General features: G+C 40.8%; 1 protein-coding gene across 2 annotated transcripts in view; it reads left to right on the top strand.

Annotated features, from left to right (window-relative positions):
• The first annotated feature begins 298 nt into the window (after positions 1–298).
• TMTC2 (transmembrane O-mannosyltransferase targeting cadherins 2) overlaps positions 299–15206 on the top strand; it is a 209503-nt gene continuing 194595 nt past the window's right edge. For both annotated transcript variants that reach the window (XM_063133826.1, XM_063133827.1), the window contains exon 1: positions 299–403. In XM_063133826.1, coding sequence (XP_062989896.1) covers positions 321–403 — 83 coding nt within the window. In that variant the 5' untranslated portion in view covers positions 299–320. The remainder of the gene's footprint in view (positions 404–15206) is intronic.

Here is a 15206-nt window from a genome sequence, read left to right as displayed (position 1 = left end):
GGAGCGAGCGGACCGAACAATAAAAAGCTGCTTGCGCTGCCGGCTCCTCCCGCCGCTCGTTCGCTCGCTGACTGACTGGCTGGCTGGCTGGCTGGCTGGCTGGCCAAGTGGGGTGGGGTGAAAGGAGCGAAGATGCTGGGCGCTTCCAGGCGCTGAGCGAGCGAGGAGCGGAGCGGAGCGGCCGGAGGAGCAAAAGTGGAACAAGGCGCAGAGGACCGAAGCGAAGGCGCGCGGCGGATGCTTTGCGCGGTTGGGCGGCGGCGGCGGCGGCAGAGGGACAGGAGGAGGAGGAGGAGGAGGGCGGCGGCGGCGGCGGAGCGATGATCGCGGAGTTGGTGAGCAGCGCCCTGGGGCTCGTCCTGTACCTCAATACGCTCGGCGCGGATTTCTGCTACGATGACAGGTAGGTGGGTGAGTCGGTGGAGGTCGGAGGAGTTGGGGCCGGCCAGCCGACGCGCGCCCAGGCAGCCCGACGTGGTGCTTGCCTCCTGCTGAAGGGAGCCCTTGGGGCGTGTGGAGTGGGAGCGCGCGCGCGCGCGTGGAGAAAGGGAGAAGTTAAGTTGCGGAGGTCGCCCGCAGCGTCTGTGGCCTCACGTGGCACCGGCGATCCCCTCTTTTTCCCCGCGCCTTCCTTGCGTGGCTTTGCCTTCCTTTCGCCTCCGTAATCCCTGCTCTTCGTTCTCTCACCTGCGGAGAGCGCGTTAATCGGATTAGCCCTTCCCCACCCCCGCCATCCCATCTTCTTGCTCCTATGAGCTTACTCTCACCTTTTCTCCCCATTTCTCCGTCCACCCCACCCCCGGTTCTTGGTAAATTCAGGACGTTGCAAGCACTATGTGGAGGGACCTCTGCTGTCACGTTAGTTTGCTCGAAATAGGAAGGGAGCGTAGCCACCACGCCAGTCATAGGCAAACAGCTGAGCAGGCAGGGAGCGCAGCCCAGTGTAATGGTAATAAACCTTTTATTTTGTCATCCTCTCTCCCGAGATCTCCTTTTCTACTTTTTGTTGTGGTGGTGGCAGTTACATAAGTTTTGGGGAACAGAGATCTCTGCTGTTTAGGGTATCATTCCATGAGCACCTGTGGCTGTTCTCCCCCCCCCACTTCTTTTTGTGTGTGTGGAAAGTTCTTACCAAGCTACAGCCTAATAGTGGCACATTAAACAATGTTATTCCTGTTTTGGGATTGGAAAACGCCTCCCCTCCGTCTGCACACAGGCGATTACTTTCCTGTACAGATTTCCCTTGTTTCTCTTGACACTTACGTTTCCGGAGCGGTTGACACTTCCTTAAATTCTTATAGGGAGGTGTAGTAAGTGTATAAAGGGAATGCCCTTACTTTTTGAAACGGAAAGTGTAGAAGCTCAAACCTTGTTGGGAATTGGGTTTTCTAACTTGGCACTCTTTATATCTACATTCCAGAGTTCTTTGTGGGTACTGAGTAGTTAGGGAAAGGCACTCTGCACATGCTTTTGTTTAGAATTCTCATAGGAGGAGCTCTGGGCTTGCAAAATTTGTACTGCATTGAGCCCTGGAATGGGAAACCTCTGCTTTAACTTTACTCACAGGGGCAGTACTTACTTGAAAATTAGAGAGTGACTGTGTTTGAATGTTTGTGTGTGTGCACGTTCATTGTTCTTTAAAGATCTGCTGAGCAGCTTTTCTGAAAGCATTTCTGTTGTGCTCCTTGGTCTGTATATTCAACATTCCTTTATGCTAATTAGCAAAGATGAAGCATCAAGGACTTGAATTTGTCTCTTTTGAGTTTGGGCAGCTAATGAGAGCTGAACTGTGTTGTTGAAGAAACTGCATTGATTTCTAGAAAATGTCACAGTTGTGTTGGTGTCTCTACTTTGCCTTCAATGGATCAGTGTTTAGAAAATTGCTGAAAAGCTTTATTAGCAATTAGAGAAAATTCCAATTTGTGCCTTTTTCCGGTGACTTAATCTGATTACAATTAAAGCAGATGCATAATTAAAATATATTAGGGAGAACAGCATGCTTGGCTGAGCTTATGAGCCGTCCTGGGGTGTTTGCATGCTCCATTGACGTTAAACCATCCAAAAAGTGAGCATAGATTTACTTTGACAGCTTTTCATCAGCCCCTCTCTGTGTGGAAAGTGAATGGATCCCCTGGGTTAGGGTGAACTGCCTTTCAGTAGAGTGGCTTTGTATTGATGGGACACTTCTTGAATTCTCATAAGTGGGAGTAATTTGACACCGCAGTGTCTTAAAAGTCCAAACTAAGATCGCTGTGGATCTTGCAAACGGTACATCAGCAGTTCTGCCTTCATATGTCCATTAGGTTACACTGTTGTCAACAAGCAGAACTCTACTATGACTCCAAAGAGACCATTCTCTCATGTTTGAGCATTTGGAGAGGATGTATGGGGACAAATGTGAGAGGGAGGGAAGCCCAAGTGTTGCCCGAAAAGAGGTCTCAGACTTTCACAGGCAAATACATAGGCAGGAGATATTGCTTTGCAAAGCAATTGCCTTCAGACATAATCTGCCTGCACTTATGCCAATTATTGCTCAGTCTTGAGCTTTGTTCTACTTTGTTCTGTATTGCACCTGCTATTTACCACTAGGATAAACTTATAATTTGTTCCTTTCAGCTTTATAAAAGTTGAACGCTAACTTCGGTGTCTCATTCTTAGCAGTAGGAGATCAATAATTCAGCAATTTAGACTGAAAGGATCTCCCAGTTTTATGGCATGCTTTCCTTTCTTCCATGTATTTAACAAGATCATTAACTACATTGTAGTGTGTTATTGGTGTTTTAAAGGCTATATAAAATTGTTTCAATGATTGATTATACACTGCTTTGCACATTATTATGGAAAAGCTGTATAAAAGCTTTAGAAATAAAGTCTGATTAGCTCTGCTACTGCTAGAAGATACATTCCTTTGTTAACATGTATGTGTCACAGTAGTCTCAGGATATTGACATGGTCCTAAGTAACATACATTGCCAGGGCTGTGCACCTGGTTGTTTGGGTACTTAAAAGTGTGTTGATCATACCTAAGAAGGTGAAAAATTGTGTAGCCATACACACTGAACTATCCGGGGAAGATTTTCGGTTGTCTGAGGACACAGATTGAGGAGTTGGTGCTCTTTGCCAATTTAAATTGGCTAAATTTGGATTGTAGTTCAGAATGTTATTAAACACCATGGATGTAGAGATCAAGCTCTTTGTTGATTTGAGCATAATTGTGTCTTAATGACATTAGAGAATGTTAGCGGCACTTAAATTGCTATCTGTATTTTTCCATTCTTTTAATTGGGTGGGTAGTTGCTTAGCATTAAGCTTGCATTGGTTGAATTACATTTTAAACTGCAGATTTGTTTAATTTATCTAAAAGCTAAAGACATAAACACACCTTGAATTCAGAAATTAATTGGCATGTGGAAACTGAAATTATTGATTATTCTGTGCAGTAGGTCAGTTAATTAGAGCATTTTCAATTAGCATGGGAAGGAAGGAGAAATGAAAACTGCAAGTTAGTAAATGCTTATCTAGTATACCACCAGCAATCTATTTACGAAGTGGAAACCTTAAACCTAAAATATTTTAACCACAATCATGGAATTATGCTCACCATTAAGGAGCCTGCTTAAAATATAACTCTAGGAAATGTGAACTGAGGAGGATCTGTGGGATACTACTTTCAAGGTGGGATATGGATAATACTTACAATCTAAACTGAATTTAAAAGTGCATTTAAACTTTGAAGTTGATCATTTCAAGAGCAGCGCCAAATTCCTATTCTATCAAATATGACATTAATTTAGACTGTTTTTCTTCTTGACACAGTATTATTATTATTATTATTATTATTAATTTATATAGCACCCTCAATGTACATGGTGCTGTACAGAGTGAAACAGTAGAATGCTTACATTCTAATAAAATCATAATAAAACAATAAGGAGGGGAAGAGAATGCAAACAGGCACAGGGTAGGGTAAACAGGCACTGGGTAGGGTAAAACTAACAGTATAAAGTCAGAACAAAATCAAGATTTAAAAGCTTTAGGAAAAAGAAAAGTTTTTAGCTGAGCTTTAAAAGCTGCGGTTGAACTTGTAGTTCTCAAATGTTCTGGAAGAGCGTTCCAGGCGTAAGGGGCAGCGGAAGAAAATGGACGAAGCCGAGCAAGGGAAGTAGAGACCCTTGGGCAGGAGAGAAACATGGCATCAGAGGAGCAAAGAGCACGAGCGGGGCAATAGTGTGAGATGAGAGAGGAGAGATAGGAAGGAGCTAGACAGTAATCAAGATAACTGTATAAAAGCTGCCTGTGATTGCTTTCTGAAATTTAAGTTGGTTGCCATAAAACTCTTTTTTCCCCAGCAAGATCAATTTCTTGATGAAATAAAGTAAGAGAGAACAGTTTGCGAGGATGGCATAGGAGAAAGTTACTTACAGTTTCAAATCACCCTTTGCTCTATCCTGAGACCAAATCTCACTTTAAGTAAAATGAAGTAAATTAGGTAGATTTTTTTTGAGTGGCTTGAAAAGATCTGATATACTCAATGCCACTATGTCACTCTATCTTCTGTAAGAAGATTCTGTGAAGGAATGATAATAGGGAAAATAAATACATGTTAGTATCCTTATGATCGGATCCGCTGCTGAAAGTTGAAAAAGTACTGCTGATTCAAATATGTGATTGAAGAGGTGGATGGGAGTGTCCCCCAGATCTTATTAAAATGTATGAAAATGCATGTGGTCACAGTCACTGCAAAGCAATTCTCCCTGCCAACCAAGTGGCTCCTGTAGTTTTTAAAATCTTCAAGTCTCTTAAGTTGTCTGCAAAGATTAATGGATTGACCAAAGGTGCTATCATATACTAAATAAAAATTCTGCTATCACTAGTCTTGGGAAGATAGGGTTTGGTAGGGTTTTTCCCCAGCATGTGAAGAAAGTACATGGTGAGTCTGTTCCTACTGTGTGGAAGCTTTTCTATGTTATATTGTTGCAGGGTGTTAAACTAATCCATCAAGAAACATTTTCTTAGTCTCTGCTCAGGGCCCATTATTATTATTTATTTATTTATATAGCACCATCAATGTACATGGTGCTGTACAGATGCAATTCTCATTCTTTCAAAGAAGAAGTTTGTGTGTGTGTGTGTGTGTGTGTGTGTGTGTGTCATGACTACTAAAGATGCCTATGGCTGCAGTTAGACTACTTACTTGAAAAATTGTTTTCCATTTGCAGTTGTGGTGTTTGGTTTGGCTGGCTGGCAGGTCAGTATTTATGTTGAGGTATAAGATATCATTGTGATTTGTAGTAAGAGGGCAAGTGAATGTTGGTGTGTAACTAGAATGTGTAAGATTTAGTGTCTAAAATACTGAAGGTCATACACAAATGCAGTGAAAGGTGCCGGCACTTACCCCTTGAAGCATTTCCTTCTACTCCCAAATGCTCAACAAACAGCACACTTTACAGATAGTAGTATTATTATATTGCCCTTTAACCTTGGGTGATAAACTATTCCTACAAAACTGATGGCTTTAAAGGAGCTTAGTTTCAATGTAAACAGAAATCTTTTTGAATTAGGCATGTGTTTTTTTCATTTTGCAACTTAATCTACCGCACTTGCGAGTGCTTTTGCAAGTTCCAAGAGATGGTGCATTCTTCTCTCTCTCTCTCTCTCTCTCTCTCTCTCTCTCTCTCTCTCTCTCTCTTTTACAGTTCTTCTATAATGTTACAAAGGGATCTCATGCATTCATCTCGCTTCTGAGGAGATGCTCATACTCTCCTTTCAACGAGTGCAAAGAGGGGGAAATACGATACATTGTTTTCCTGTTTGATTGCATCATGGAATGTTTAAAACCACGTCAGTACAGACAAATTTGTAGTGCATGCTATTGCGAGTGGAGGTGGGGAAATAAAGAGATGAGACACATAGGTATGGTATAAAATTGGGCCACATTTATTCATATTAGATCTGCAAAGGACTAACTGGGTGGGCAGCTAAACTCAGCCAGCAATTAGCTAGGCTGTTATCGGGCGAAAACATTCCATTCCTATCGAGTGGTGCCTGCCAAATCGCCACCGACAGGACTGCCCCTTTTGGGGAAGGGAGGCCTTCCCATGTCACCCTCTCCTGGGCCATAAAATACGAGGTGGGTGAGGTGAGTTGGCCTCACAGGTAGCCCAGCAGGAGACCCTCAGGGCTCACCTGTCACGGTGCCTCAGAATTCACACCATCCCTGAATTCCCTCATCATGCCTGCCCCCACCAGCCAACAAGCCTATTGCTTAGGTGTTCACCCCCCCATCAGTACAAACAAATCTGTAGTGCGTGCGATTTTAAAAAAAAGTTGAAATATGTTTTAAGCTGCTCAAGTGATTTTGAGGCATCATGAATTAACTAATTAAGGGTGCAATCCTATGCATGTTTAGACAGAAAAAAGTCCTACAACTCTCAGGCTGGCTGGGGGATGCTGCAAGTTGTAGGATCTTTTTCTGTTTAAACATGCATAGGATTGCACCCCAACCAGTGGGGATCCCATTTTAATCAGTAAGGTTAGGTTTGAAGAACAGACTTGCTTTTTGCAGGGGGGCAGACACTATTTTGACTCTGGTGTGTCTTGTTAATAAAGAATTAGAAAATGTCAAATATAGCTTTTTCTTTGAACAATGGTATGGCGTTTTATTAAAGTATAAACTATTAAAGTGTTTTATTAAAGTATCTGCTCACCACATCTAAAAAAAGATATTGTAGAGCTGTAAAAAGTGCAGAAAAAGGCAACTAAAATGATCAAGGGGTTGGAGCACTGGGATTGTTTAGCTTGGAAAAAAAGGAGGGTAAAGGGGAGACAGGATAGAGGTGTACAAAATTCTGGATAGTGTGGGGAATGTGGGTAGGAAGAGACATCTTTCTTCCTCGGTCACAATACCTAGTGTCATCCCATGAAGCTGATTGGTGGGAGATACAGGACTGCAAAAAGGAAGTGCTTTTTCACAAAGTGCATAGTTCAGCTATGGAATTCGATACAACAAGGTGTAATAATGGTCACCAATTTGGATGGTTTTAAAAGGGAGTTAGACAAATTCTTGGAGGAGAAGGCCGTGGCTGCTAGTCCTGATGGCTGTATGCTACCTCCAGTATCAGAGGCAGTATGCTCATGTACACCAGTTGCTGGGGAACATTGGCAGGAAGGGGCTGTTGCACTTACATCCAACTCATGTGTTCTTGGTCAACAGCTGGTTGGCCACTGTGTGAACAGAGTGCTGGACTAGATGGACCTTTGGTCTGATCCAGCCTGGCTCTTCTTATGTTCTTATTACTAAGAGTTAGGGAAGGAGGGTTTATATAATTAAAAATAGTTTTAGAAGCCTGTTGGAAGAGATGGTGATGGTGATAGTTTACTTCCTCTTCAGCTCACAGGGCACTTGGTTGGAATGGCCTTTATGGGAAGAGCACACAGCTTGGTGAAGCAGAAGGTGAGGAGGGCAATGGTGGCTGGCTGCCGCTTCCTGTCCTGCTCACAGGCAAATATGCAAATAATTTACATTTACACAACTGGTTGGTTAAAAGGCAAATAAACTAAAAAAAATCTTTAGTTGGTAAACTGTGCTAATTTAGAGCAATTTTAAGATGGCTCACATGAAAACTGCTGTGTTTGTGTAGCAAAACCTTAATTTCAACATTATGTCATCCTGGGCTCCTTGTGAGAAAGGGTGGAAAATAAATCTAATAAAGATCATCATCTTTTGAAGGCTTATCAATAATGTTACTTCAGAGGGACATTTGTATTAGACCATTTTGATATGTAGCGTTCGTAGAAACTACTGTTTCAAACATTTGTGTGTAGAAATTTGTTGTTCCATCACTTGGGCATCAAATCTTACTAAAAGAATAAATCTTACTGAAATTTGAAGAAGTGCATTATCTGAAACTATTGCTCCAATTAAAATCATGGTAAGTGAATATGCTGTTGCTCAGGTTTTCTGTTGGGTCTATCACATGAGACTATCTGGCAATGGTTGCAATATATGTGCTGGAAAAAAAATGAGAGTATGAATTCAACAAAACATTTATTGCCATCTGCCTCTTGAATTGTATATGGTTTTGAAAAACTGAATGTGTGATTTCCATAGAGATTTGCAATGGTATGGACACAGTCTACACTGCAGGACTTTCCACTTTCATTTTTGAACTTTAACCTCCAATATTGTTAAGAAAAATAGGTAGTGGGATCCCTCAGAGGTATGACACACTGGAAAGGGTATCATGTTTAGAGACCTATTATCAGTTAAGGTCAAGGCTTTCCCAAATTGTTTCTCATGACCACATGTGAATTGCTGGAAGGAGAAGCATGGAAGTGTACATCTGATAAAATGGGAGACAATGTGTTAGAATCGGTGTAAGAACTGGCCCTGAGATGATGTATTGCAAGATGATGTAGAAGCTAGGTGGATATATTCAGTGAGGTTTTTAGCTTTTAGGGTAGCTTTCCCTCAACTTGGTGGCCTCCAGATATTTTGGACTTCAGCTCCCTTTATCTCTAGCCAGCATGGCCAATGGTCAGGAGTGATGAGAACTATAATCCAAAACATCTAGAGGGAACCAAGTTGGGGAAGGTTGCTTTAAGTTATATGTGCAGGAGACATAGTTTTAAAAGGAGGTGCTAATTCGTATACTTTGAGAAATCAGTTTGCTTCATCTTTTGTATAAGAAGTGAAAAACCCAGCTGCTTTGGTCATACCCAACAGCTATAACTGTTGAACCTTGGAGTTAATATGAAATTTGTGTCTGTATCTGTATTAGTGTGCTGGAAACTGCAGCTGTAACTTGTATTTATTCTTCTGTTCCAGAAATTGTAGCCTTCAAACAGGCCTGGCCCAACCAAGTTACCATCTCAAGTTAGCTGCCACTGCCACCTTGCTTTTTCTGGGGCTCGTGCCTCCCCCTTTCTTGCTCTCACAGGGCGGCAGCAGCAGCTCCTTCTCCCTCCATTGACAGGCTGGGAGACTCAGCTGAACTAACACAAGAGGTCCTGCAATATTTTGGCTGAATATCCTAGCTAGGAGTCTCATGGTTGGGACAGGAGGTGGGAGCTGTTGGCCATTGGAGGGAGGAGGAGCCACGACTGCTCCTTTGTGGCTGTAAGCTATTGGCCGGCCAAGCAAGCAAGCAGGCAGCTAGGGAGGGGGGTGGCAGCAGGAGGGAGAGAGTGGCTGGCCAAGCAGTGGTGGGCTCTTTGAGTGGAGAGGCTGGAACAATTTGCTACTTTTTCTATCCCACATTGCCTCCTGCACCTGCATCCTGCTGCTTCACTCTAGGGCCAGGCCTGACTTCAGAGTTTAGCACTGGTGATAAACGGATTTCTGGTCTTAATTTCTTAATCCCCCCTTCCCATCATTTAGCAGGTTTGGGTTGCCATCTATTGTATATCACTCTGACAGTAGATACACTACAAATAGTGTTACAAATCTGGAATGAGTTCTTTGAAGAGTAAGTGCCTTTGACTTTAATAAGAATCAAAATGGCTCAGTTCAAACCATAGTTGCATGAATGGGCCATGAGCTTTTCTCTTAATCTCTTCCTGCAGCTTGCTGTTACATACAAGCTGGGCAAATGATGGCTTGCACAAATCCTTGTTGTTCCAGTTTGGATGTAACAACCAACTATACACCAGAAGTAGTATTTTACTTTTATAGATGCTGTGTACCATCTTTCAATGAACTATTAGAATGCTTCTCAAAACAAACAATATTAGTACAATGAAACAATAAAATAGCAGCTGTAAAATGGTTGGAATATTAAAACTCATCAGATATTTTAAACCTTGGAAAATAAAAAGGGTCTTTGCCTGATGCTGGAAATATATTAATGTAGGCACCAGATGAGCCTCCCTGTGAAGAGAATTCCACAGATGGGGCGCCACAATTGAGTAATACCAAACCAACTTAGTGAGTTAATATGCAGAATAAGCAATGCTGCTTGCAAATATGGAAGAGTGCATGCATGTATCTGGTGTGTTTACAATTTTTGTGAGTATAACCCCTTCCCTAGTCAAACTGCAAATAAACGTTTAAACTCCCCAGAGTTTACAAAAGCAAGGTATAGCTTAGCAAAGAGGAGAGGGATTCCATAGCAAGAAATCATCAAAGCAATCGGGTGCTTTATTTAGGGGTCTGAACAGCAGTTAGTGTCAGGGTTGTTTTGATTTAAATCAAATTGATTTTAATGATGATTTAAATCATGATTTAAATCGCTTCTCTGGAGGACTCAATTTAAATAATTTAAATCACAGTTTAAATCATAGTGAAGAAGGTTCTATTTAAAAAATTTTTTTTAGTAGAAGTACATTATTGTTTAATATATCTTTAATACATATTCAGAGATGTAGGTTTCATTAGATGGTAGGTACACATTAAGCAATTGTTCTGAATTATTTTCAGATTAATTTTCATTCAAAAATGGGATGATAATTTGGTCATTTTAGTACTAAAGCAGAATGAACTTGTGAAGTCATTCAGGAGATGAACCAGTTCCAACTGCTCAAATAAATTATGATATTTTTGCCACAATGTGCCAGAATCACCACCACAAAACAGGTTTTTAAATTGTATTAATAAGATCGTTTACATGCAGCAGAAGCTTCCTCAGGAGTCAGGACTGCATGAATATGTTCTGTTCACTTTTGGTGTCACTTTCTATTCCCTTCCTCTATCCCTTGCATTTATATCCAGACTCCGGCCATAGCTAGACCTAAGGTTTATCCCTGGATCGTCCAGAGGTCAGATCTGTTCAACTAGGTGACACACAGGGGATCCAGTGCTCAGGCAGGGGCAAACCCTGGATGATCCCAGGATAAACTTCAGGTCTAGCTGTGGCCTCGTCCTCCTTGTTCGGATCTGCCCCATCTCCCCAGTTTCTCTATTCGTTGACCGTCTCTATCTCTTTGCATATAGAAGCGGCAAGGCCTTGAGAGGGCGAAAGTGAGCGAGCATACACTTCTGCACACCACTTGCACTGCAGAATAGGACTGATCAGGTTGTCTCTCATCTCCATAAACTGCTGATAACTTATTCATAGAATATAATTAGAGGTTGTATAATTAGGATTCATGAAGGTATCTTTGACTTAGGCTCTTTTTTTTAATAATTGTTTTAAGAAAATTTTGAAATCCGATTTAAATAAAAAAATAATCCAATTTAACTTTTAAAAAATCTCTGTGTATGTTTTTAAAAAATCATTTATTTTTTTAATCAATCCTGGTTAGTGTCTTTAGAATTAGGGCGTATGTGTGCTTATTGTACACATGCACACAGTCTCACGAACTGTAATGTAGGTTTGCCTTAAAAACCTCCACAGAAAGATTCTCAAAAACTATGGGTAGCATTGAGGACAGTATGTTATTTCAGATTTCTATAAATAAAATAACATGCTTATGAATGTCTAAAGCAATTATTTTAAAAGAGTTTGACATTGACTAGTGGCTCAGGCCTTGGAACTTTGCCAGTTTGTGGGTTCTTCAGCCAGTAAGGAAAATGCATCTGACACTTGTAATGATGTACATCATGAGATGGCATTGAGGGTGGTTGGCACTTTAAGAGGGGGTAGGGTGGGGGATCCGCTGCTAGACATACGCATTAGAATGTTTAAAAATTCTTACTGCAATGGCTACTTACTGCTCCTTAGGTGAAATTCACTGGCGGTTTGCAAGACAAAGCTTAAAATCATAAAATTCAATAACGTAGTAAAACATAATATAGAAATATAAGTTTAATACAGAATAAAACCAAGGCAGAAATCAAGATAAAAGCCAGCTATAGTGCAAAATTTTAAAAACGCATTAACACAATTTTTAAAACTGATGGGCTATTTGGTATATATAGTGTAGGGTGACCATATGAAAAGGAGGACAGGGCTCCTGTATCTTTAACAGTTGCATATAAAAGGGAATTTTAGCAGGTGTCATTTGTATATATGGAGAACCTGGTGAAATTTCCTCTTCATCACAATAGTTAAAGCTGTAGGAGCTATACTGCAGCTATACTAGAGGAGTGACCAGATTTAAAAGAGGGCAGGGCACTTGCAGCTTTAACTGTTGTGATGAAGAGAGAATTTAACCAGGTTCTCCATATATACAAATGACACCTGCTGAAATTCCCTTTTCAATACAACTGTTAAAGATACAGGAGCCCTGTACTCCTTTTCATATGGTCACCCTAATATAGTGTCCATGAGTCTTAGTTAAACAACTTGTGGCTTTTGGGTACCTTTGCTCTTTCTGTTGCAAATGGTTTGGATCCTAATTCACAGCTCCTTCATGGATAGAGGTCTTGGTTTAGCAACATTTACAGTTGTATCTTTACTCAGAAGTAAGTTCCACTATCTTTAGTGGGCTTTACTATTTAGTTAGTAAATGTGATTAGGAATGCAGCTGGGCAGAGTAATCCTAAATGCAGAAAGGTGGGTAGTTTCCTGCCAGACAAAAGGCCACTTCCAGAGCAACACTGGTTCACTTTGGAGAGGGTGGGAAGTGCGGTTTTCTCACTATCTTTTTTTCCAGCAGACCTTTGCTTTTAAATCTTGTTTTCAGTGACAGGGAAAATACCTATGCCAGTGTGGAGCTGGCATACATTTGGGTCCCAGTCCAGATGTGTGTTGGGGAAGTGAGGAGGTTCTGAACCCAGTTCCTCTGCCCAGGCAGAAGGGATGCTCTGACCCATCCTGATATCCCATAGTTGGCCTTTGGTTGGGGTTAGATATGTATTTCTAGATATGGCTGCATATTTCACTACGTTTGTTTGCCTGGTTATTCTGGTTTTCTTAACTGCTAATCACAGTTTGAGATTCAAGTTAGGTCTTGAGTCTCAAACTATGATTGGGTAAGTTAAGCAAGGGTTTACAGCTAAAGCAGGTGGCTACGGATGACTGTAAACCTCTTGAGGTAGTTTCAACTTTTAGGTTTTAGGTAGTAGATCATTTTATTAGTATAATGTGTAACAGGTGATAACATTTTGTTTCATTGAATCTTTCATTTGGTAATCCAACTTTGTTGAGCCGTGCACTTGACAAACTCTGGAATACTCGATATTGAAATGTAACTTTTTATCGGATGTGCTAAATCTTTAGCCACTAACTTTCTGCATTCTTAAGCTAATTTGGATATGGCTTTGGAACAATTCTTGATAGTTGAGGTCTACTTGTTGTTCTTTGAGGTTTAGTAACCTTTGAACTCTTTCTGTCCTCTCCTTTGCATGACTGACCATGTGGATTCTTCTCATCTCTGTTCAAAAGGGTGGAACAGATTGTATTGGCAGGTTGTCATGTTGACAGAAAACCATGCAGGGCTATTGGTTTTCAGCTCATTGCTAGAAGTTTGGTTCAGCGTTGTACCTTTTGTACCCTAGTGATGTTTTGCAGACAGTTTTGCTTTGATTGGAACTGATGGTGGTCAGAGAGTAGAGGGGAAAAATAATGTTGTTATAGTCTGCTAGGTACTTTACTTCTATAGTTTTAATGTAATTTTCCTGGGAAGAAGGTATTGAAATGTCTCTTCTTTTAGTAATGAACTATTAAAAAAAGGATGCTCCTTTGTAATATGTTGCTGCGCTTTTCAGAACTGGCAGCTTTTATTAATAGAAACAAGTGACTTTGCAGCAGACAAGCAATTCATTTTGGCAAATGTCCATATGTCAGTATTTTTCTCTTGGAAATATTTATCATAATAAATGACGTTTTTTTCCTGAAGTAAGGTGCTTTCAAAATCAGTATTGTTTAAATTGTGTCTATAAGTATCAGCCATAATGCTAATGAATTTTTGGACACACTACTTACCATACATTTCGAAGATCAATATTTTTGCCTTCTGTGGAGTGAACCATCTGGAACTTTCTTAATAAAACTCTTTAGGTCCTTTGTAAAGCAACTGTTGAATTACTTGATGCCTTCCTCCTTCCCAAGAGCCATAAACACTGCCAGACCTTGCTAGTCCTGGAAGCAAAGACTGACAGGTAATTGAACCAGGATTTTCCGCCTGGGAGTACAAAGCATTACTAATAGACAACTGGTCTGGTCTGCAGAATTCTTTCTATATTCATGGAGCTGTTGCTAAACAAAGGGAAAGTTGAACTTTGACTATCTGGTTAGCTACCATGTGTAGCAGACTTATGAACAGCCAGGGCTTCTTCAGACCTAGCATAGATCTTGGTGATTGTGGTTGGGACTATGACTAATTCTTTAACTACATATTATCCCTGCATCGATATACTTCTTTCACTAGACAGGGAGGGCAAGTGAATATGGATTAAAATGGATACTGTCTTAAAATGGATATTGGATATTTAAAATGGATACTGTTTTATATTTTTATATTTTTTGATGGTTTTAAATTTTGTATGCTTTTTAATGTCCACTGTTTTTAACTTTTGTAAACCACCCAGAGAGCATCGGCTATGGGGCGGTATATAAATTTAATAAATAAATAAACAAATGTAGAAGCAGAAGTGACTAGCCACTACCCAAAATAGTATTGTTGTAATGGTGTGATGCCTAAACTCCTAATCCATTTGATGCTATCATTTCACAAATTTTCTACATCAATTAAGCTCTTACAGATTAGGGTCGTCAGTCAGTGCCTTCTTTTAAAAAAATATCTAGCTCAAATGAAAATAGCCTAGCAGATCAAGGAAGTTGGTTTCAGTTGATAGGGTATGTTTTGTTCCATTCAAGGGTGGATATTCCAATTAGGGACTTAGGTCAGAGTTGTTGTCTTAACATAATGATTTACATTTGAGTTCTGCATCAACTTTGGTTGTTTTATCAATGACCTTGATCTTTGGGTGCTAGAGCAATACTTCACATCTATGTATTAATTAATCTATATGTTAATATCTGACCTTAACAAGGAGGCTGTTGTCACATTAGCCATGGCTGCTTAGGATCTCTGGTGTAGGTAGAGACCTTATAGGTGTACTGAATAATACTTTCTGGAGCAGCTGAGTCACCCACTCCTCCAAATAGCTTTCTAAAGCATCATAGGCTTCTCCCAGAAAGTGCAGTTCACGTGCTTATGTAAGAATAGGGCCTTAGCTAGACCTAAGGTTTATCCCGGGATTGTCCTGGGGTCATCCCTGTGCATGTAAATGACACACAGGGGATCCCAGGATCAGGCAGGGATGACCTCGGGATGATCCTGGGATAAACCTTAAGTCTAGCTAAGGCCTAGGTCCCCAGGAA

This window comes from Elgaria multicarinata, chromosome 9 (assembly GCF_023053635.1).
Source record: "Elgaria multicarinata webbii isolate HBS135686 ecotype San Diego chromosome 9, rElgMul1.1.pri, whole genome shotgun sequence".
Lineage (NCBI taxonomy): Eukaryota > Metazoa > Chordata > Lepidosauria > Squamata > Anguidae > Elgaria > Elgaria multicarinata.
This window is presented reverse-complemented; position numbering and strand designations above follow the sequence as displayed.